At 37.8% G+C, this 24,701-nt stretch overlaps 4 protein-coding genes across 5 annotated transcripts in view; 3 read left to right on the plus strand and 1 right to left on the minus strand.

Annotated features, from left to right (window-relative positions):
* The window catches only part of LOC306856123 (bifunctional heparan sulfate N-deacetylase/N-sulfotransferase 1-like), a 97,321-nt gene extending 87,119 nt beyond the window's left edge, over positions 1–10,202 (plus strand). For both annotated transcript variants that reach the window (XM_079395154.1, XM_079395153.1), the window contains exons 13-16: positions 2,875–3,045; positions 3,124–3,233; positions 3,717–3,819; positions 7,464–10,202. In XM_079395154.1, coding sequence (XP_079251280.1) covers positions 2,875–3,045; positions 3,124–3,233; positions 3,717–3,819; positions 7,464–7,583 — 504 coding nt within the window. In that variant the 3' untranslated portion in view covers positions 7,584–10,202. The remainder of the gene's footprint in view (positions 1–2,874; positions 3,046–3,123; positions 3,234–3,716; positions 3,820–7,463) is intronic.
* Positions 10,203–12,803: 2,601 nt separating this feature from the next.
* LOC306855676 (small ribosomal subunit protein uS11) lies at positions 12,804–16,351 on the plus strand. Its single transcript, XM_079394481.1, has 5 exons — positions 12,804–12,877; positions 13,506–13,656; positions 15,759–15,920; positions 16,060–16,136; positions 16,244–16,351. The coding sequence occupies exons 2-5, from the start codon at positions 13,508–13,510 to the stop codon at positions 16,309–16,311; spliced, it is 456 nt and encodes a 151-aa protein (XP_079250607.1). The 5' UTR covers positions 12,804–12,877; positions 13,506–13,507; the 3' UTR covers positions 16,312–16,351.
* A 735-nt stretch (positions 16,352–17,086) lies between these two features.
* On the plus strand, positions 17,087–19,852 carry LOC306855899 (uncharacterized protein). The gene is made up of 6 exons (XM_079394850.1): positions 17,087–17,690; positions 18,176–18,336; positions 18,449–18,525; positions 18,744–18,771; positions 18,856–19,059; positions 19,432–19,852. The coding sequence occupies exons 1-6, from the start codon at positions 17,611–17,613 to the stop codon at positions 19,470–19,472; spliced, it is 591 nt and encodes a 196-aa protein (XP_079250976.1). The 5' UTR covers positions 17,087–17,610; the 3' UTR covers positions 19,473–19,852.
* Positions 19,853–20,000: 148 nt separating this feature from the next.
* On the minus strand, positions 20,001–24,505 carry LOC306855900 (SLC35A4 upstream microprotein-like). Its single transcript, XM_079394851.1, has 3 exons — positions 24,433–24,505; positions 24,023–24,121; positions 20,001–22,212 (listed from the first exon to the last, which is right to left on the minus strand). Exons 1-3 carry the CDS (start codon positions 24,442–24,444, stop codon positions 22,021–22,023), a joined length of 303 nt encoding a protein of 100 aa, XP_079250977.1. The 5' UTR covers positions 24,445–24,505; the 3' UTR covers positions 20,001–22,020.
* Between the last annotated feature and the right edge of the window lie 196 nt (positions 24,506–24,701).

Below are 24,701 nucleotides of genomic sequence, written 5' to 3' on the forward strand. Positions count from 1 at the left end.
AATAAATAAATAAAGATTAGATCAGCAAATGGGAAAAATGTGTCATTCGGAAGGAATTGTAAACAGCATTGTTCTGCTGGGTCAATGCTGTATAAGTATAAAATAGGGCCCATATTTTATACTTTTGCATGTGGCTTTTTAATTTTTCCCAAAAGCCTGCTTATGTTAGTCAAGGTAAGTAGTTTTTGCAGCAACAAGATGCTATTTTATTTCAAGAGAGCATGGAAACTTATGTTTTCCATTTATATAGCATTTCAACTTCAGCAGTGCTCTGAAAAAGTATGGCCCATGAAAATGAATGTCCTTTTTAAATGTGGACATTTTGATACGGTAACTATATTTGGATGGTATGGATGGAAGAAGATCGTTATACACCCATACATTTAGCATCTTTTACAAATTGTGTAATGGTTGACTACAAGAAATCATGCCCATTCCTTCATGCAGAATTTCATTACTTCTGTGAATTTGGAGTGATTTGTAGCATGCATGGTCCACTTCAGGTCCCTCGTAGCATTTCAGTTAAATTGACATCTTGATTTTGACTTCTAAAAAGTCCATTTCTTTTTTTCTGAAACATTCTTTTGTGGGTCTGCTTGCATGTTGATTCATTTCCATGTTAAAATGTTTCCTACAATGTTTTGTTTTGTTTTTTTTGTATTTTACAGATGGCTTCATTTTCATATCAAGCGTTCTTTGATATAATTTGGAATTCATAATTGCAGTTAAGGTGGCAAAATACTGCCTTTACCTACTAACATCTGTAAAATGTATTATCTGTATGTTCTAATACAGAAAAACAAAATACATGGCCTCTGCATGACCTTGAAAATGTTTAAAATGTCATAATTTAAGGCCATGTCTTAAATATCTTGGTACAAACATATACAGTGGGGGAAAAATTATTTGATCCCATGCTGATTTTTTACGTTTGCCCACTGACAAAGTGATCTCTCTATAATTTTAATGGTAGGTTTATTTGAACAGTGAGAGACAGAATAACAACAAAACAAAAGTATTTGATCCCCTATCAATCAGCAAGATTTCTGGCTCCCATGTGTCTTTTATAAAGGAAAGGAGCTGACATTAGGAGCACTCTCTTATGGAAGTACTCCTAATCTCAGTTTGTTACCTGTATAAAAGACACCTGTCCACAGAAGCAATCAATCAATCAGATTCTAAACTCTCCACCATGGCCAAGACCAAAGAGCTGTCCAAGGATGTCAGGGACAAGATTGTAGACCTACACAAGGCTGGAATGGGCTACAAGACCATCGCCAAGCAGCTTGGTGAGAAGGTGACAACAGTTGGTGCGATTATTCACAAATGGAAGAAACACAACATAACTGTCAATCTCCCTCGGTCTGGGGCTCCATGCAAGATCACCTCGTGGAGTTTCAATGATCATGAGATCGGTGAGGAATCAACCCAGAACTACACGAGAGGATCTTGTCAATGATCTCAAGGCAGCGGGGGCCATAGTCACCAAGACAACAATTGGTAACACACTACGCCGTGAAGGACTGAAATCCTGCAGCAAAGATTCAGAGGAGAACTGGGTGAAAGTGTTGTGGTCAGATGAGACCAAAATCGAGCTCTTTGGCATCAACTCAACTCGCCGTTTTTGGAGGAGGAGGAATGCTGCTTATGACCCCAAGAACACCATCCCCACCGTCAAACATGGAGGTGGAAACATTATGCTTTGGGGGTGTTTTTCTGCTAAGGGGACAGGACAACTGCACCGCATCAAAGGAATGATGGACGGGGCCATGTACCGTCAGGGCCAGGGTATTGAAGCCTGCCAGGGCATTGAAAATGTCATGCTGGAATACCCATCCACGACCCAATGACCCAAAACACACAGCCAAGGCAACAAAGGAGTGGCTCAAGAAGAAGCACATTAAGGTCCTGGAGTGGCCTAGCCAGTCTCCAGACCTTAATCCCATAGAAAATCTGTGGAGGGAGCTGAAGGTTCGAGTTGCCAAATGTTAGCCTCAAAACTTTAATGACTAGGGGAGGATCTGCAGAGAGGAGTGGGACAAAATCCCTCCTGAGATGTGTGCAAACCTGGTGGCCAACTACAAGAAACGTCTGATTTGTGCAACCAAGTACTAAGTCATGTTTTGCGAAGGGGTCAAATACTTATTTCACTCATTAAAATGCAAATCAATTTTTTACTTTTTTTTTTAAATGCGTTTTTCTGGATTTTTTTGCTATTCTGTCTCTCACTGTTCAAATAAACCTACCATTAAAATTATAGACTGATCATTTATTTGTCAGTGGACAAACGTACAAAATCAGCAGGGGATCAAATAATTTTTGCCCCCACTGTATTTAGTATGTACCATGTTAATCATGATTATGATGCTTCAAAAGTTTGTGATTTAAATATGAGCACTGCATGTTTAAATTTAAAACACAGCACCTATTGTGCATTCTGCGGGCTCACAGTTTCAAGCTATGAAGACAGTACATTTATGCCAAGTCATGGCATATGATCTAACTATTAATGAAAAATGAAAATTTACTTAATGGTAAACTTCATTTTTGTATTGTAGAGGTTTGTATTTTATCTTCATGAGAGTCCTGATGTATTTTAGGGGTTTTTTATATTTAAAAGTCCCACATATTATAAAAGAATGTGCATAAAATCTTATTTTTTTTCTGGTTATTATTGGTATGTTGGTTACACATTTATCTGTATGTGGCATTTAATTCAACATAAACTCTTCTTATCTCTGCTTACCCCATCACAGGAGAAAACTACCCTGAAATAAAAATGCACTTCATGGGGTTTACTTAATTTTTCACAGCACTGTATTTTATCACAAAATTGTAAATATTAATTGTCTTAATTTATTGGCTGTTTTCCAGCACCAAAGGGCTCATGATGATCCTGTGGCTCAGAAATATACATTCCATGATGTTATCACTGCTGGGCGGGACGCGCCCATCAAACTGAGGGTCCTGCAGAGTCGTTGTCTAGTGCCTGGACTTTACGCCACACACTTACAGCGCTGGCTCACACACTATCACCCCAGTCAGGTATTGAGCTGAGTTCATGCGTGTCCATAGATTGAGGATGTTTCTATGATTTATATTATTCTGGTTGTTTCTGTTCAGATCCTGGTCCTGGATGGACAGATGCTGAGGACAGAACCAGCTTTGGTGATGGACAAAATCCAGAGGTTTCTAGGCCTGACAAACACGCTGAACTACCACAAGATCCTTGCGTAAGAACCTTGTCCCCAAAAGTTTCTCGTTTGTCTTTTGTGATTGACGATTAAAAGTCATTAATATACAATACATTATTGACCACCTGGAGTGTTTGGTTTAGAGCTGCTTTGAAGTGTATAACAGTAGTCTTCACGTCCTGATGGATCCCCTTAGTCTGACAGGTTCACAAGAGTGCTTGTTAATTCTCTGCCTTCTCTAGCACCTCATGTAAACTCTTTCACTTTAGTCAACCCCTTCCACTTGTCTCTCTTTCTCTCTCTATCTGTCCTCTGTCTCGTGCTGTACCACAATCTCATAAGCAGTAACATCTGTCAGCCACATCTCCCACTGGATAATGAAGATGGTTTGTCCTGTGGCTGCCTCTCTGGAGGCCTTGGTGTGCACCATCTGTTTATGTTCCCGTTTGATTAGGCTGATGTCGAAGCATTGCCCTGTTTTTGCAGCCTGTCCTTCATTTTGTCCCTTCCTTCCTGCTGCAGGTTCGATCCGAAGAAGGGCTTCTGGTGCCAGCTGCTAGATGGAGGGAAGACCAAATGCCTGGGGAAGAGTAAAGGGAGGAGATATCCTGACATGGACGCTGATGTGAGAATATGATTCTGGTTCATATTCCTGTTTCATTTCAAAACATTCCTGTCTTTTGGGGGTTATTTGGCATTAGATTCAAGATTCAAGAGTTGTATTTGTCACATACACAATTATACAGAGTATAACCAGCAGTGAAATGTAGGTCAGGTCCGCTCCAAGGACAGTGCAATTATAAAGTATACAAATATTAAGAGAAGAAAAGTAGAAAAAAATAAAATAAAATAAAATAAAATAAAAAGATAGATAAAAAATATAAATATAAATGTGCAGGTCAGTATGTTGTTGACTTAAATAGTACTAAGAGGAATGTGCAAAATAATGTGCAAAAAAGTTGTACAGGGTATATAATAGCAGCAATATGAGGTAGAGAAAAATTATGAATAGCTTATTGATATGGTGATATTTACATGGAGTCAAGTGATGTTATGACACAGAGTTAGAGTTTAGGAGCCTGATGGCCTGGGGGAAGAAGCTCCTCCTAAGTCTCTCAGTTTTTGCCATCAGGCTACGGAAGCGCTTACCAGATGGAAGCAAAGTGAATAGTCGGTTACCAGGGTGATTTGAGTCCTTGATTATTTTGACAGCTCTATTTTTGCAGCGTTTGAGGTAGATGTCCTGCAGAGAGGGGAGAGCAGACCCTGAGATGCGCTCAGCTAAGCGCACAACTCTCTGTAGTGCTTTGCAGTCCTGATTGGAGCTGTTTCCATACCACACTGAGATGCACTGAGTCAATACACTTTCTATGGTCCCTGAATAGAAAGTTTTCAGGATTGCTGGTGAGACCCTGAATTTCCTCAGCTGTCGCAGATGGTACAGTCTTTGCCTGGCTTTCTTTACCTGTGTTTGGATGTGTGTAGTCCAAGTCAGGTTCTCGGAGATGTTTACACCGAGGTACTTGAAGCTGCTCACCCTCTCCACAGGGGTCCCACTGATCATAAGAGGAGTGTAGGGCTGCTGCTGTCTCTTCCTGAAGTCCATGATCAGCTCTTTAGTTTTGCTCACATTCAGAGAGAGACAGTTGTCCTGGCACCATGATGTGAGTCTCTCTACCTCGTCCAAGTATGCGGTCTCATCGTTGTTGGAGATGAGGCCCAGAACCACAGTATCATCAGCGAATTTGACAATAGATGTGGAGCTGTGAGAGGACACACAGTCATGCGTGTAGAGAGAGTAGAGCAGGGGACTCAGGACACAGCCCTGTGGGGCTCCTATGTTCAGAGTGATGGAGTTTGAGGTGAACTGGCCAACTTTCACCACTTGAGGTCTGCCGGTGAGGAAGTCTTGAATCCAGTCACAGAGTGAGGAGTTTAGGCCGAGGCAATGAGTGTTGGAAGACAAAGGGGAAAAGGAAGCTTGTTCAGACATTTTTGTTATATCCTACTCAAATCCCTTCAGTTTTCATAATCTCAGTAGCAAAAACTGCATGAAATCAGGTTAAAATTAGATTTTTATCAATACCGTTCAAAATGTTGGTCATAATTTTAGTTTTTGAAAGAGATTTCTAATGCTCATCGTCACTTGTATCAAAACACAATAAAACGTATGCATGGCCGTAATGCAGATAATGAAAATATCTGAAGACTGTTACGAAAATGAATGTTAAAAATAAAAATGACATGAAAACATGAACACATGATTAGAACATTGTTAGATTATGCTTATGATGCTGCAATGTTATTAAAAAAGAAGCATCTAAAAAAAATAGCTGCCTGAGGTAAAGCTGACTTTATGCCAATAAACTGAAACCCGTTCTATGACACTTCCTATGATATCAATCAGATAACTTAGATAAATAACATAGACGTAAACATTACAACTTGTATTTGCAAGGATGCATATGCCAGTGAACTATAAGTTACGTGCTATAGCGAGAGAGCGTGAGTGAGCGCATCCCGCTGTGATCTGCTTTCAACAGAGCGCTGAAACATGGGCAAGGACAGGAGTTACTATAGATTTCACATTCTATAAAGTTCTCATTATAATGCTTATGTCTTTAATGTTTATGGCTGATTTGTGCTATATTTTCATCTACATTATCAAGTGATTCCTGAAGTCACTTGCGTGTTTTCAAAGCCATACGAAGTATGAAAACCATTTTAATTGAAGTATGCCTACTGTTAAACAAATATGACACAAAATCACTGTTGCATTTTTATAGGATCAGTATTTATAAAAAAAAAAGCAACATTTAAAAGCAATATGACCGTCTCAAATAACTCAATATTGGGCATTGGATTTGAGCATGAAACTAAACACTAAATGCAGCGCATTCAGCATGTTAATAAATGGTAATATCCCAACGCATCCTATATTAAATTAATTACATATGTATGTAGCTAACCCAGACTTCACTACGTGACATTAAAGCCAAGCTTCTCTCTCTTCACACATCTATACTTTGAACCGCATGCTGTTGCAAGCTAAACAGTCAGAGCTCAGGGTGCCGCCCAAAGTGCTGCTTTAACCAAATCAGAACCAACCTGTAATTTTTTTTTCCACGATCATCGTTTTCATGATCAATCATCGCTGACACGGCCGAGTACTCGATCGCTGTTGTACATCCCTAATATGTAGTTTGTGCCCCCCCCCCCCCCCCAAAAGAAAATAGATGGCCTATTTTTGCCAAATTCTTGTTACTTCAGGGTCATTCAGACTGGTGTATTTTCTACAAGGGCACAGCTTCAGTCAGATCTTTTAACAGACTATGATAAAGAGAGGCTCAGTCAGATGCTGAGGACCTTGATGTTACCTTGAGGCTTCTTGGCAGTTATCAAAGTTAATGAGGGGTGAAAGAACAAGCAGATGTGTCGTGGCTTTGCAGTCGCAGTAGCAGCACTCCTGAGAGAAAGAGCGTTTAACACACACATTCACAGTAGTGGCTTAAGGTTCATGACCTTTTCTAGGCCAGAGGCATTTGGTCTAATATCCAGTCAGAAATATTTAGCTGTTTAACATGAGGATATAAGCTATTATAAGCCAGGCTGGTGGTGGTGATGTTTTAATGAATGAAGATTTAATGCTTTAGAAAATTAGTATTTCATGTCATTGCCTAGTGGTTAGTGCACATGCTTTGATGTGCATTTCCTTTCCATTCTATACTTTTCCTGTCAATAAGTGACAGAAGGTCAAAAATAATTATAGAAAATGCACTTTAATTGAAATTATCATTCAATACAAAATACAAATGTTTTCATGTGCTCAGTAAAAACAAAAAAAAGGATCTATAACGATTTTCAGGTCATTGCTTATATTGACATTCTATACTATTTAGTATAAGTAAATTAAAAAATAAAATGCTAAACAGTTTAAATCCTACTAATGAATTTGAATTTGATGAATTTTTTTTTTTTTTGATTTCCAAAAGATTTAACCGTTTTATTAAATTAGATTTAAGTTGATGTTAAAGTGTTTTTAAAAATCAATTTCAAGTGAGCGTCAGATAATAGTCAAGTCACTTTGGATGAAAGGGTCTGCTAAATGACTAAATGGAAAAGTCAATCTAAGTCTAATCTAAATGTAAAAACTGGGAAATTAAGTAAATGCTAGACTCCAAAATAATGCCACATATAGCTTAAACATGACTTTACATGTTGAGCGTTACATATTTGCAGAAAAACTGATACCATCCTCTTCCTCCACAGTCCCGGACCTTCCTGAGAGAGTATTACCATGAGCACAACATTGAGCTCTCCAAGCTGCTGTACAAAATGGGCCAGCCGCTGCCTAGCTGGCTTAGGGAGGAGTTGCTCCACAGCAGGTAACCTGAAGAGAGGGGTGGGGACACACTGGTCAGACTCGGACACCCCTCCTTCTGCTCTTGAGGGGACTCACCCTCTTGTCCACCCCTGTAAGCCACCGGCCACAGTGGTTGGTCAAGTCTCCTCCAGCGGCTTTGTGGACCTTCAGTTCGGAGAACTGAGCTTCTAGAGGACAAGACAGAGAGGTAGAAAAAGACGCCCTTAGGTGCACTAGTGGCTCTGTTCCGTTTTGGAGAACAGTGATGTGCCCAGGACATAGCCCTGGGGTACACCCGCTACAATCCTTGGCTTGAACATGGGATCACAACGGGAGACTTCCAAAAGACATTCTACTTGTGTCTGGTGTGTTGAAGTACCAGGAAGACATAATGTCAGAACAAATGGACATGCAAAATGGGAGAGGAGGGCACATATTTCTTTTGAGCTGTAGGACATACACAAGTCCGCAACAGATTAATAAGTGCCAGGGTGGAACCTTAAAGTCAGACTTTTTTTTTTTTCTTGGTTAAATAGTCTTTTAACACTCATTTCATGTCTTGTGTTCCACAACACACGGCTGTTCGCCTTGTAGTTTCATTCTTCTGTTTTAAACTGTTTTTATTTCATAGGATATTAAACCCATTTGTTACAGCTGCACTCTCTGGGCTTAAAATGTGACATTTAAAGGTGAAATTTCATTACGATGTATTTATGGCTATTAGTTGCGAATCCACAGGACAGCTTAATAATGCGTGATAAATTGTGGTACTAAAACAGATAAGCTACATCCATAATCAATGTGACTGTAAATATGAAACTGTAAAAAAGGCTGGGTATGTTTTTGGCCCTGTTATATGTGCAGTAACTGCCTTAATGCAACTTTATCAAGCCAATTACAGTTAAATTCTCTAAAGTATACAAGCTGATGTGTTTTGACAAGCCTCAAGGGGCTTATCTTTTTAATCGTAATTCGAGTGATGAATGTCGAGAACTGGACCCATGTGTTATTTTGGCATTATATCACAAATCTCAATAATAGTGATCCATAAAACCTGTCCGCCAATAATCCTTTTATCACCTTTTTATCTTGTTTTAATTTGTTTTACCCTTTTTCAGTTTTTATGTGATTTGTTTAGCATATCACAACGTCTAATCACTTTTCATTCAGGGTTGTCATCAGAATGTGTCCAGGAATGTATTGCCTCTGCCAAGAGACCATTTTAAAAGGCCATTTTATATGACTTGTGTTCTGTGGGAACTGTTGACTGCTACTGAACCATATGAATTACACCCATGAATGTAAGCAAGGATGCTATATAATAGACACGATGCCTTTTCAGTGGCAGGCAGGGCGATCCACAGAAAGCTCCACAAAGCCCCTTAACCCAGTCACTGGGGGTGAATTAAACCACTGCGCTAATGGATTTAATTTCTCTTGCTGCTGAAATGAGAAGTCATGAAACAAACCCAAATCTCATTTTATGTATAACATAAAATTAGTTGGATTTAATTTTGTTCCCTTCTGTTTTTCATTTGTCTTTGAAGGGTTTTTGTGCACTTTCTTCCGTACTTCCATGCACAATTACATCAGACTCACTTCACACAGCATATATCAGTCTCCTCTAACAGCTGTGTGCCTCTACAGTCATTTGGCGTTTCGATTCAAGTGCATCCTTTGGTTAAGCATTTTCATAACACTTGTGAGTTCTGGAAAAACAAGGCACCAAAAAGTACAAATTGAACTATGTTTGATGAATAATCACCCCTAATATTCCCTGCTTTAGGATGGACACTTGGGAAGGGGTTTGGCAATATTACAGATGGAGAATTGTCAGTATCTCAAGAGCGTTTATTTTCTATAATACAGATTTTATTTGTAAAAATTGTGCAACCCTTAATTTTCTTCATTGACCTCAAAGTGTGATGCTTGTGAAGCACAATGTTTGTGTTGTTGACCAAGGAGTGGAAAACCGTACAATGCATATCTTGTGTGCAAGGATATGACTTCACACACAGGTTTTGCACCAGTCCACAGGAAGACTTTTGGGTCCACAGAGCATTTTGTATTACCAGAAACTTTTACAGTTAGTTTTACTTGGTTTTGGTTAAAATGTAAGTAGTTTACAATTGTGTGCGGTACAGAACCATGCACCTTACATGCTGCTCTCGGATTCGTCATAATCACACATGTAACCTTCTTTTTATTGATGATATCAGCTGGTATCCCTGCTCCCAAGCCAACATCTAATAATGCAATATTGTGTTTCCTGGTAAAATGGGAAGTTTTGCACCAAGCACAAAATTGTTTAAATAAAATTTCGCAGTGTACAGAGCCCATTTATTTTGAGTGAATGGAACCGAGAGAGAGATTATAAAATATGAATGAACTAGTTATGAATTTCTTTTTTTTTTTTTTTAGACCTCAACCACACTCACACAGACATGCAGAGAGTCCCCATGACTTTCACACTGCCAATATTGTGCTTTCTGTATCATAATGTAGGGTATGAATAGATGGAATAAAATAACTAAGGAAATAATCATCTGGAGTGTACAATCAAACCTATCGTTGTTAATATTTTTTATTGTTGGTAGCCAATATTTTTGTGATTAATTTGCAAATAAAGAAACCACTGTCTTTTTAGTTCTTTGTCTTTATTAAGTGGGTAAATAATACACACGTATGTGTGTTATGTATACAGATGTACACATATATATGACATTTAATATGAACATATATATATATATTTGACATGTTTAGACATTGCAATACAATACATCTAAATATATCTTTGAAATGGAACAATTATATATTTTACACAAATTCTGTGGCTTTTGATACCTTTATATGGATGTAATTTATCAAGCACATAAAATTTTGATCTACATTCTTAAAAGAAGCAGCTTTCCATACGGATTAGCAGCCTTACAGCTGATCCTTGTCCCATGAAACATTGGAGTGCCACTGGTTGGTTTGATATTTATAACAAACATAAACTACAGCTGCATCTCAATCTGTCAGTGGCAGGGCATCTGTGAGCATGGCTTGCATCCACATCACACACTCATCAAAGCAGAGTGCATATTGGCCAGAGCCGTACACTCCATCATTCTGACACGGTCAATGAGCCGCTACATTAACCACAGACTGTTCATTTACATTTGGAAAGCTGAACACACTCTTAGTATAGCCACAGTATATATGGCTTATGTGGGTTGTTTTAGAAGGTGAACATGCAATATACAGGTGCTGGTCATAAAATTAGAATATCATGCAAAAGTTGATTTATTTCAGTAATACCATTCCAAAAGTGAAACTTGTATATTAGGTTCATTCATTACACACAGACTGATATATTTCAAATGTTTATTTCCTTTAATTTTGATGATTATTACTGACAACTAATGAAAGTCTCAGAAAATTAGAATATTGTGAAAATGTTCAATATTGAAGACCCCTGGTGTCACACTCTAATCAGCTAATTAACCCAAAACACCTGCAAAAGCCTTTAAATGGTCTCTCAGTCTAGTTCTGTAGGCTACACAATCGTGGGGAAGACTGTTGACTTGACAGTTATCCAAAAGACGACCATTGACACCTTGCACAAGGAGGGCAAGACACAAAAGGTCATTGCTAAAGAGGCTGGCTGTTCACAGAGCTCTGTGTCCAAGCACATTAATAGAGAGGCGAAGGGAAGGACAAGATGTGGTAGGAAAAAAAAGTGTACGAGCAATAGGAATAACCACACCCTGGAGAGCATTGTGAAACAAAACACATTCAAAATTGTGGGGGAGATTCACAAAGAGTGGACTGCAGCTGGAATCAATGCTTCAAGAACCACCACGCACAGACGTATGCAAGACATGGGTTTCAGCTGTCGCATTCCTTGTGTCAAGCCACTCTTGAACAAGAGACAGCGTCAGAAGCGTCGTGACTGGACTGCTGCTGAGTGGTCCAAAGTTATGTTCTCTGATGAAAGTAAATTTTGCATTTCCTTTGGAAATCAAGGCCCCAGAGTCTGGAGGAAGAGAGGAGAGGCACATAATCCACGTTGCTTGAGGTCCAGTGTAAAGTTTCCACAGTCATTGATGGTTTGGAGTGCCATGTCATCTGCTGGTGTTGGTCCATTGTGCTTTCTGAGGTCCAAGGTCAGAAAACACAGTGCTGTACATGCTCATACTCTTCCTGTTCCTACTTTTCAGTTGGCCAACATTTCTAAAAATCATTTTTTTGCATTGGTCTTAATTGATATTCTAATTTTCTGAGATGCTGAATTTGGGACTTTCATTAGTTGTCAGTTATAATCATCAAAATTAAAGGAAACAAACATTTGAAATATATCAGTCTGAGTGTAATGAATGAATCTAATATACAAGTTTCACTTTTTGAATGGTATTACTGAAATCAACTTTTGCATGATATTCTAATTTTATGACCAGCACCTGTAGATGCATACACTGTCCTATCTTTCAGTCGTTAGATATATTTTCACCTGGGTACAATCTTGATCTGAGGATCGTGTTTTCAAAAACGGCATAATATATGATATGGAAAAAAGAAATCGAAAAACAAAATCTGTCTTGCTACTGGCAAACAGTATTTCTATTACCCCTTAAGAAAATCACATGAAAATTGTTAACAAACAACGTAAGTTTTACACACAAATGCACTATATAAATGTATATAGTATAAATGCAATCGCAGTAATACTGTACTATAGAGTTGCATGTGGAAACAGTTTTTTAAGAATTTGTCATAGTACAAAATACAAAATGACAAATTTTCACCGGACAAATCAAAGATAAAAGCAGTAATTTCTACTAGTAAAAAATATTCTTCTTGATATCAAGAATTTATATCATGGTAATGGCAATAGGAATGCCGTTTTGACTTATTAATTTGCAGGAAATGAATTCTTGATATCAAGAATAGACATTTTTACTAGTAAGAATTGTATTTCTGAAATGTGAAATTGGATTTCAACTAGTAAGAAACGAATTCTTGATATCAACAATTGATTTTGAATAGCAGCCTATGGTGACATTTAACTAGTGAAAATACAATTACAGAGATCAAGAATTAACATTGTTACTAGTAAAAACTGAATTGTTGATATCAAGAATTCATATCCTGAGAAGGAATAAAATTCAAAACGGCATGCCAGAGGTTATGTAGGAAAGGGTACAAGAACATACAGGTTCAGAGGACTTTTATTATATACTCACAGTATCACTTCCGCTTGTGGAAGTTGAACTTTCAACCCGGCAGCTATATTTCCTTCCTTTCCTGTTTCGGCCTCGATCAGAGACACACATAGGTGAGGCATTATAGTTTCAATCCAAACAAATCCTACCTTTATAAACAGTGTTACATATAAAAGTGAACTTCGATCATTTTCCATAGCATCTCACGCACCAGTAAAACGTGATATTACTCCCATAAATAGTGATAAGTGCAGTATTTTAGTCGGATACTCGGTGTTGCTCGAGCGGGGTTCTGCTCCATATTGGTCTCGCTGCATGATCCGCTAAAGGTACCTATATTCAGAGCTGTGCTGCGAGGCAGTTTGTGTGAGAAATGTGCTCAGTTTCTTGGTTAAAAATAGTCTTAACTAATCCTTGAGTTAATGACAGTAGGTTTGTAAGCCTCCGTTTAGCTTCTGAAGGAATATTGTCAAGGAAACCGTGGTCTTTTTGAATGATTTACTCGGTATTTCTGTCCGCAGTTCACACTGAATTAGGTCTAGTTTATTACTCCATGACTTGCTAATTTAAACGCATAGTTGCACTCCAGCATGTTTGCAAGAAGATGCTAGTCCTATGTTCAGTATAATGGTTTAAAAAAGCATGCTAAAAATATAATAATTTTTAGACCTCGGTTTAAATTATCATTAGTCCCTAGATTTTCATTTGAAGTTGATGCAACTGTTGAATGTTGTTTTTCAGCAATGGCACCTCGCAAGGGTAAGGAAAAGAAGGAAGAGCAGGTCATCAGCCTGGGACCTCAGGTTGCCGAAGGCGAGAATGTGTTTGGAGTCTGTCACATCTTTGCATCCTTCAATGACACCTTCGTCCACGTCACTGACCTCTCTGGCAAGTAGGTACCGCAAGAACATGGAGAAAAATCTCTACGCACATGAAAAGCACAAGTACCAGCAAAACAAATGAAGTGAGATTTTTAATTTGCACAGTAAAGTGTCAGATACTAGATCTAAACCAGTGGTCTCAAACTCAGTTCCTGGAGGGCCACAGCTCCAACCCGAATCAAGCACCTGATCCAGCTAATCAGGATTACTAAAAACCCCCAAACAGGTGTGAGTTGGTGCTAAACTGTGCAGAGCTATGGCCCTCAAGGAATTGAGTTTGAGACCTCTGCTCTAAACATTTATAGTGTTTCACTTGCAAACCTGTGATTTTCACCAAAAAATATTTCTTTAAATAATTGTTTTCATAAGTGAATGTGTACTGAATCGCTCCAAAATAGGGCGTCATAAAATAGTTTGTACATTATTATAAGTTTTGCGATTAGCTTTGCACGATGACCTAACTAAAATATAATTTGTTATAGAGTGTAACAGTGTCCGCCCTCTCTTTCATTGGACTTTGGAAGTTTTCCCATAAGGATTTTTAAAAAAAATAATATTTTAAGATTTATAATCCATGCACACAACCAACCAGCTATGAGGTGAACCACAGCTTTACAAAAGTGTTGATTTGGATCACAAAAGTATAAGAATAAGAGTTATAAGCATTTGTATTTGTAAACCGTAAACGGCTCGTGTTCCTTTAAGTAGTGTAAAAGATACAATTACTTTTTTCTTTACAATATGTATATACAAATTTAGTTTTGGAAGAAATGGGCAGATTGTCCTTCATAGTACTTCATGGGTGTGGGTGAGTTCTGAAAGGATTTTGCATGATTTGCTTGTTGGGATTCTCTGATTGGATGTTTTTTTGCAGAATCATGGGTAATGTAGTTTATCCCCAGGAGTTCCACTGCTAAACATTTGATCCCCTAATGGAGAAAATAAATAGGATTTTTACTTCTGGACTGTTGCACTACATTCACTAATCATTCCTATCCCTTCTCTGTGGTTATCTAATTGAATGTGGCTATTAGATGCATCATATCAGGTTTTACGTCAACGACTTTTGCATATGAAACGCATAACTTGTAATTTCAACATTTTAACATTTCATTTTAAAAGGAAAACAAAATGGCTGTCAACTACTAAACTTTTAGGGGCTGTTTACACCTGGTCACTTCATACTTTTAGGGGCTGTTTACACCTGGTCACTTCATGCATTTTTTTCTGATTGGATAGCTATCCGATCCTGAAAAGACCAGGTGTAAATGCCCTCTGAAACGCATTCGAGACGGATATAAATCCGATCGCTCAAACCACTTCAGTAGGTGGTCTGGGCCGCCTTCCAGACGAAACTGGACAAGTGTAAATGCATCTGGTTGTTGAAACCACATATGCTGATTTTACTCCTCCCAAAATATTAAGATAATAAACATGTGAGAGCGTTTTATAGGCTATATGGCATGTTATAGTCAGATATGACGGCGCTAATGGAACAAGCATCACCGCGTATGAGTATCTCTTCAGCAAGCCGACACGCAAACTGCCTCGAATGAAACTGAAAAGAAGTGGCAGATGCTCAGCACACAATCATCTTCGATAAAAGTAGTGAGACTAACCTATCTTTCCAGTGCTGATGCCATGCTCTCTCCTATTGCGGTGTCTGATATTGAAATGAACTGATAATGAATAAAATGCCGTGCATATCTATTGCTTTCATTGACGTGAGCATTGACGTTAAATTTGCATATAGCGCGGGAATAGAAGAACGGATTTATATCCGTTTTGTGAAGACACGTTTATGTGGCCAAGTGTAAATAGAAACATTTTAACAAATCGGATAGGTATCCGATCAGAGAAAACGCATGAAGTGACCAGGTGTAAAACAGGCCCTTAGTCTCTGAAGAAGTGCTACATAGCATGCAAGTTGTACTGGCAGTTTTATTTCTTGGAGTAATTTAATTGTAAATAGTGCCCAATATTTTCTTAAATGCTTTTCCGTTTCATGAAAAAAAAAAAGACTTGTCATATTTGGGTGAACAAATTCTTTTCAGGTAATTTTACATTCGGATGGTGATCAGCTTCTGAATGAATTTTCTTTCTTGGTCTTCAGAGAAACAATCTGCCGTGTTACTGGTGGAATGAAGGTGAAGGCCGACAGAGACGAGTCCTCTCCTTATGCTGCTATGTTGGCGGCTCAGGATGTGGCTCAGAGGTGCAAGGAGCTGGGGATCACCGCTCTGCACATCAAGCTGAGGGCCACTGGTGGAAACAGGTGAGATCCTGAATGCACAACCCATTTACAGACAAGAACTCAAATATCATGTTCATGACACTGGGTATGAGTTTATGAGAAGAATGAATGAGCTTGCATCATGATTTACTTGCTCTCTCTCTCCCCCTTCCCCTTTAAGAACCAAGACACCTGGACCAGGGGCACAGTCCGCACTCAGGGCTCTGGCTCGTTCCGGCATGAAGATTGGCCGTATCGGTATGTTAACATTAGCACTAGCACTGCCATCGAATGGTGCCTAATATCTGTTCAGTGCAAACTTGTTTTTATGAGGAAGTCTCATTCACTTTAATTTTCTTCTCCAGAGGACGTCACCCCCATTCCATCGGACAGCACCCGCAGAAAGGGAGGTCGCCGTGGACGTCGTCTGTAAACTATTGGATTTTTTTCTGAATAAAACATCAAATACTTTAGCCTCCTGTCTTCATTGAAATGATTTCTCAGGATAGCAGTACCAAAAGCTTCGATTTTCGACTGTTCGGCTGCCTTTAAAAGCTGATTACATGTCGAACCAGTTTGATGTATCTGATGTGTTTATTTTAAAACCGAATGAGTGAATGAATGCTAGGGGAATACCAAGAAAACGTCCTCGTTTGGATTATACCAGAACAATTTCCTTATTGAATTTCAACCTGTGCAGACACTGCTACAATTCTAGCTAGTTATTTCAAGTTGTGTAGAAGTTTTAAGAAAAATGCCAAAACACAAACTGTATTTTAAGTATTATAAACAGATCTAATATCTGGTTACTTTTGTCTCATTTATGGTTCTATAAACTAGAATTTCATAAGCTGTCATTCACTTTTGGAGCATTATATTTCATGTTGAGTAAGATAATTGAAAGTGAAAGCATTGCGCTTCTTATGGATAGTTAGCCCAAAAATTTAAAAGTTGTTTACTCATTTTCATGTTACCTATATGATTTTCTTCTGTTGAACAGAAGTTATTTAAAAAAATTTTTGAATCAAACAGCCATTGACTTCCATAGTATTTTATTTTCAGTTGCTACTATCAACTGTTTGGTTAACAGTATTTTGTAGAACAACTATTTTTGTGAACATAAAGAAATGAATACAGGTTTGGAGACACTTAAGAGTAAATGACAGAATCTTCAGTTTTTGTGAACTGTTCCTTTAATATGCATTTTTAGTGTTAGGGAAAGAATCATGATGCATTCTGTCTGTTATTTTTACTGAGGAAAAAAAGCTAGATATTACAAATTTCCAGCAAGTATTTCAATATTCCTGCAAAAGTTAGCATGGTTACAGGCTGCTCCAGGTCTTTTGTTACATTAACAACAAAACGTAAGAACTGTCATTGTTTATCACTTTGTTGTGCATTTGTGTTTGAGAAGTATATTACAAAAGGACTTGTTTAAAAGCATTTTAGATTTTTAAAAGATAAATCTAACAAACCCGATTTCGACCCACTGAATCCTTTGCACAGTGATAAGATTAAGGTGAAACATGCGGAAACGGTATATTCCAGTTCACTTTTGTCCGACAACTGATGATGCAGTCCGTCATAACCAATGAAATAATAAACTCGCTCTGCTCCAGACACTTTCATCCGAGTGTCGCCGCTGGACTCTCAGTTCTCATATTTTCATATTAGAGTGCTGATCCAAAAACCCTTTTAGCATATTGACTAAATTTCTGACTACTGATCAGAAATGTCCACCGACGGGAACGAGGCACCACTTATCAGAGCTCCAAGTGATCAAACTTCAATCAACATGGGAACTCAGGGAAGGTGAGGAAACAGTTTTTTATTTGTTTTATAGATAAATCTTATTTATTTTCCCCACTTATATATGTTAAATGCAGGTAAACGGAAAGTGATTGAGTCTAAAGAGCTGTTTTGTGTGATTTCTTCAATAATTAGGCAGAAAAATGTGTAATATGTGGCTTTTATAATATATCACTATATATTTAGTCACCACTGTCAGTGTTTCATTTAAAAACTAAACTAAAATAATAAATTTTAATGAAAATTATGTATGTGTTGTGTTCTGAAATGTTTTGTGCAAACTGCGTATTTGCTTCCATTTGATCACACATCATTACATATCACACATCAAATTTACTTATCTAATATTTTATTTATAACAATGTAAAACAGTTTTTACCTAAATTTAATATCAAACTTTTCTGTGAAAGGATGACAAAAAATAATTTGTTAGGTTTTTTTTTGCCATCATTTCACTCATTTGAATACACTGGTCTGTTTCCTAACAGATCTAAAAATCAGGCCTTGAAGGTGGCAGGAGTGACTCTGCTGGCTGGCATACTGATCGCAGGTCAGGCCTTCACCGCCTACATGGCATACAGCCAGAAGCAGCAGCTCAACACCCTGGAGAGACGCAGCGACCGCCTGCAAGAGATCAGCCGCAAGTCTGGTCAGCAAATATTTATTTCATGGGCTTCTCGTCATACTTCCTTTTAAATCACCCTTAACCCATTACCACAGCTGTCCTCTAATGACAGCCTTTCTTCCCCTTTTTTGTGCAGTAAGGCGTGCCCCCTTGCAAATGCATCTCCCCATGAGCTCCCTCGCTCTGACATATGTGGATGAGCCCAAGGAGAAGGTGGTAAAACTCATTTCCTCTCCTCTTGAATGTGTTTTAATGTGGGCTTGGAGCCACTTGATGTCAGGATTGAGTCAGAAATCTAAATGGGTTTCCTTTAGAAATGATGAATATCAAAACAGGAAGAGAGATAAATGAAAATATAAAATGTGGTATATGTAAATCCTGCTTTCTCATCTCATTCATGCATTTATTTGTCATTATGCTCTATTTTTCAGGATTCCTCTTCCACAAATCCCAAACCAGGTATCAAGATCTTACTGTTTTGAATCAAATTATTTCTCAGCAGTTATTTCTCTTTTGCTCACACATATATGTATTGTTACACAGAGCTCACCCAGTGCCAGAAGGAGGCTTCTGGAGAGGTAAAGATCCTCCTGCCATCTTTCCGCCCCAGGTGTGATGAGAATGGAGACTATCTGGCTCAGCAGTGCTGGGACAAGACTGACTTCTGCTGGTGTGTGGACAAGAACGGTGTTGAGATGTCTGATTCCCTGACCAATGGCACTGCTAAGTGTCAAGGCTTCGATTCCGGTATGAACTGACTATTTGTCTTTGTTGAAGCTGAATTATTCTGTGGCATACATGACCAAATCCCAATAATTATATTAAAATCAAGAGCAGCAAATGTGTTACACATTCAGAAATAAATACAGCTTTCCTTTTATTGTATCACGTAATTTAAAGCAACTGTATGTATTTTTTAAGGCCAGGTTTCTTTACAGCAGCAATTACAACAGTGAATTCCACTCACGTACCTTTTAGGGGTCTCCAAATTCACAAAAATGCATACAGTTGCCGAACTTAAATATTCAACAATTGTACGTTATTTGTTTCTGTCATTTTCCAGTTAGAGTAATGTTGGCATGCCCCTATATGACTGTTTTTGTTATATTCTTATTTTAGCTGATGCAGTGGTGGAAGAGCCTATTTTGGGAAAAGATTGAAGAGGAGCGGTGAAGAGCAGTTAACATATAAATATCATTTTCTGGTGTCTTTAACAGTTCTACTTTCACATTTATGCTTGGTTTGAGTTAAACAGCTTCATTCAGTATGTTAAGATATTTTGCTGTCACAGTGGAAATCTAAAATAAAGTTAATTGTTTTGTATTGTACTGGTAATTATAACAGACTATAGTAGATTCAGCAGTGTTGACCTTTTCTGAAAAACTTTCACTTGATGGAATTGTACTATTGCTTCTTTTAGACTAACCTTTAATGTCTTTTTTATTGTGAGTGTAAAATGGATCAAGAGAGATAAGCAGGATAGCTGAAATTGGATGATGGATAGCTAACAAAGATGGACAATAAAATTGTTTGCTAACTACTTGTGTGCACCGTGTCTGATTTAGACAAATTGTTTATAATTTTTCATACACTTGCTTTCATTGTAGAAAACCACCTTCTAGTCTGTTTTTCAAAAGATAACTTCTCTTATCTTCCACTTTTCAGTACCCAAGGTTGCAGAGGCATATACAGTTTAGGATTTTAATGAAAAACTTTTACACACTTCATTCTGTATTCGGTATTCTATATTCATAAGCGCAGTCACGTACACAGTCAGATAGTCTGGCCTTGAGGCCTTCAAAATGCACCCAGTTCACATATGAGGCAAACTAACTTTCACAAACATGCAAAGTAACTTCTTCCATTGTTCTCTATATGATGAATAAAATATTTCACTGTTCTCACTGTGCTCTCAGAGAGAATCTGAAGAATACTTCCTGGCACTAGGGGTGGCACGGTACATGTATTCATACCGAACCGTCACGGTATAGACATCTCGGTTCGGTGCATGAGACCTTACGACAAATACAGGCAATTCACCCCCAATCCAGAAGAACAGCGAATGCCATTCTATATATAACACGTAATAATATTTAGTATGTTCATATCTAGGTGGGGAAAAAATAGTAATTTGCACTACTGTCTGTTCAAAATAAATGAAAAGAAACTGAGCATAGATTTATTTTTTATTTTTTTCCCCCTCTTGTACCGTAATCGTATCGAACCGTGACATCTGTGTACCTTGCCACCGCTACTTCCTGCTGATCTATGATCACTACATTAGAACATTCCATCGGCCTACTTCCCAAAATTTCAACAAATTGCACCTACTTTTATGGCTTTACAAAATCCAGAAAAGTAAGGCATATACTGCAGCTTGAGCACAACAGCAGCAGCAAAATACATAACAGCTTGCTACAAAGTGAGTCAGTTAGCGGACAAAACTAGTCTGAAATATTCTATTTTATAGTCTTAATCATTTTCTTGTTTATAAAACATGCATTTATTTACTTAATGATTGATTTATTTTTATTTTGTTATATAATCATTATTTTATTCTTTGCTCAAGTAATGGCCAATGCTTTGGCAATACTGTAAAAGTCAAGCCAATAAAGCTCATTTGAATTTGAATTAGAGAGAGTTCTGATGGCATGTGAGGAGTGCATATGGGATTTTGCCCTACTTTAAGGATACTGGATTGTATATCATGGTTTGAAATCCCAAAACATGTTTAAGGATTTGTCTCTTTGCCTCTTATATTTTTTCCTATTACAAATTATTAACCATACATTTTGTAGACCCAATTTAAGGTTTTATTCATTCAAATACATTTTCAAAAATTCTTGGATAAACACATGCAAAACAATCTATCCAAAAAAATATATATCACATGATGGCAATGATATTAGAAGACATGCCCCCCCAAAAAAACAACAAAAAACTTTTACTCGCATAAAGCAAAGGAAAGAATTCCTATTATTCAAAACTATTCTTTTGAAATAATTCTTTAGAAAAAGCATGCATTATGATATGGATTACACTTTAAAACCACACCACTGAATTCAATACTCTATGTTAACACCAACTGCATGAAAATCAGTTTTCATCCTCAAACTGGACTACTTCCTGTTTTCTATTTCACTTCCAAAGGCTGACTTCCATTATATTAATTAAAAGCAGAAGTGATTGAGTGTGGTAAAGTGCAACATTTATTTATCCAACAACTACATTAAAGGCTTCAGCTATTCAAGTCCAGCAATCTCTGACATTTGGCAGGTACAGGAATTGTTCGATGCCAGACATTATTTGTAGAGTGTGTTGTGCCTGATTGTTCACCTGTTTAGTGCAAAGTGCAAACCTATATTTTCAAAAAGGCATCGGAAAAAATATTTATGTAACAGACAGAACATTATTTTGAGCATATTAAGAACTGATAACAAAGCTTTGGCCATTTGTACCATCTTAAGGAATTTAGGTGTATATAGTCATATAGTTAAAAAAAAAAAGCTTTTGTAACAGCACAGACCTAACCCATTTTAAATAGAAAAATAACCTAAAACTGCTAACCTGAGATGCTTATTTATTTTGGACACCAAAGTATCATCTAAATACATCCATTTATTCTATGTGGTCTGATGAGTGGCACCTCAGTTGAGGTACATGTTGAAGTATCTGGCACCATTTCTGAGATTGTTATATTGGCTCCCTCTATCTCTTCTTAAATGAGCTGAAGTAGTTTTTTATGGTCTGCTCAATGTTAGGCACTTGATAGCTCTGAGCAGCATAGATGCCTGTGCAGGTTCCTACAAGAACTCCCAGGACTGCAGAGGAGCGGAGCTTTGCCACCACATACCCAGCCAAAAAGCCCTTGAGGAAGGGAGAACTGAGCACACTTCCACCCTTAATTGAGAAAAAAAACAACTGTGTGAGAGAGAGGAACTTGAACACAGAACTCCATAAAGTAAAAATGATCAGATGGACCCTTTTCACATTTACAGATGTGGAACACAAATTTTGAATACTGAATTTTCAAGACTTTGCAATGAAGGAAAAAAGCTGCTGAATAGAGTGCAACAGTTCTGGAAGCAAAAATCCCATTCACTTTCTCCACAGAAGAACTGTTTTTTAAGGAGATCTCATAAACCTTTAAAACAAACCTACTTGGATCTACAAGGTTGGTAATCAATTGTATATGCTTGTGCTGAAACCATCTGCCCAGATTATGTCAACTCGTTTTTTTTAAAGCTGCAGTCAGTAACTTTTGGCACTCTAGTGGTTAATAAATAGAACTGCATGCATCTTGTGGAAGAACATTGTATAGCCAGAGCTACTTCTCTCTGTTTATATCTATGACGAATCAGTCAGGTACTGGGCTACTCCACACCCGAACCAGTCTAAAATAGTCCGAATATAAACACTTATTACAGGTATACCGTAGTGATTCAGGATAAGCCAAAAAAACATGGTTTGGAAAATGGACTCATGGTCTACTCGCTGATTATATAAATTTTGAACACAAAATAAAGTTATGGACTGCAGCTTTAAGCAATCATGTTTAACACTGAAATTCATAGTGATAAACTACATTACCCATAATTCTCAGTAGCCCCTCACTGCAGAACACAGATCCAGGGGGCGGGGTTAGATCCACATCTAGGAAGTGGAGATGGGTGCGTTTAGGGATCAGGGTTGGAGACGGGTAGGTTTAGGTATATGTAAGGTGGGAGAAGTTGGATCTAGATCCAATCACACCCCTAGATCTTGTGTTCTGCAGTGAGGACCATTTCATAAATCTACAAAGAAATATTTGTAGAAAATCACCAATCAGAAAAAAAAAAAGCAATTTGCACCAATAGAACTCTTTAGTGTCCCTCCACTCCCATGAAGCACTACAAAATATAGTATATAAATACATATTTTGCAATAAACGTAAAATATATTATTTCCATATTTTTATATATGAGATATAAAGCTGGGTGGCTTTATATCAGCTGTACAGTATTTAGACGGGGAAATAGTTTGTCGAAATGGTGTCATTCTCCTCTGGTCAGACAAAATCAGCAGTTTAAATCTAGGCTAAAGCAGAATCAGATTGTGCAAAGGACTCATCTGGTTCTTCTTAGGGTGAAGAACTGCTGAATACATTATGCTATTATTGTTTTCTTGGGAGCACAAAAAGTATTCTCGTTGCTTCGTAAAATTACTTTTGAACCCCTGATGTCACATGGACTATTTTACAGATGTCCTTGCTACGTTTCTGTGCCTTGATTGTGGTAGTATCCTTCCTGTATATGGGAGGATCAGAGAGCTCTCAGATTTCATCAAAAATATCTTAATTTGTGTTAAAAAGATGAACGAAGGTCTTAAGTGTTTGGAATGACATGAGGGTGAGTAATTAATGACAGAATTTTCGTTTTTGGGTGAACTATCCCTTTAAGTACACAATTTAGCACCTTTGTCTGATTTTCAAAAACCCTTTGTTCATGGCTTTTAACTCTTTAATTAAGACTTTTTAAATCCTACGGGAAGAAAAAAGAAATACTTCTGGAAACAAGGTGCTGGAAAAACTAGATGGGCATTTGTTTTCTTTTTTCTCTCTCTCTCAATTTTAATGAAAATATAAACATGCTAGATTTACGACGGACATGCGTCATCGCAGTACGTGAAAAGGGCCCATTGTTGAGTTTGCCAAAAATCTAAAGTACCTTACCTGTGGAATCCCAACAACGACTTCATCCTCCACCCGACGCTGGATGTTATCGAGCTGGTCTTTAAGCAGAGACAGGTCTTTCAGCTGCTTGAATGGGTCCTGATAAAGAAACAACACAAACCGCATCATAGTGCCAGCAGAAATGGCATTTTAATCTATCAAACATGTACGTTAACGTTAACAGTGAAGTATTGTTAAAGGACACGATAAAGTACAGGTCTTTAACATAACAGACAGATATTTGGTCGAGAAAATACAAGTAACGTTAACTGAGTGATGTCTGTTGAACTTGCTACAATGTGAGCATCTAAAACAGTACGAAACATTAGATTTTATTTTGTTTCCGCGATCTCGCCGCCCAAAAACGCTATGCAAAATAGCCAGAAAGGTAAGTCCGATGGCACACCAACCTTGTCCGCCATGTCTGCTTGTGAGGGATCAGAGATGCTGAGCTCGATTGAGCAACCTGAAACACTTGCCTGCTCTAGATCGCGCTCTAAGTGTGATTACACGGGTCTGTCTTCTTCTTCTTCGTTGGAGTTTTACGGCAGTTCCATTCTGTTGCATTACTGCTACTGTCTCACTTTGACCTAACGTTACTATATCTTCATTAAATTTATCAAATTCGTCCGTCCAGTCCTTCTTAAAAAACTAAACAAATATCTTGGCCATTATTTCC

Source organism: Barbus barbus (genome assembly GCF_936440315.1).
Source record: "Barbus barbus genome assembly, chromosome: 36".
Lineage (NCBI taxonomy): Eukaryota > Metazoa > Chordata > Actinopteri > Cypriniformes > Cyprinidae > Barbus > Barbus barbus.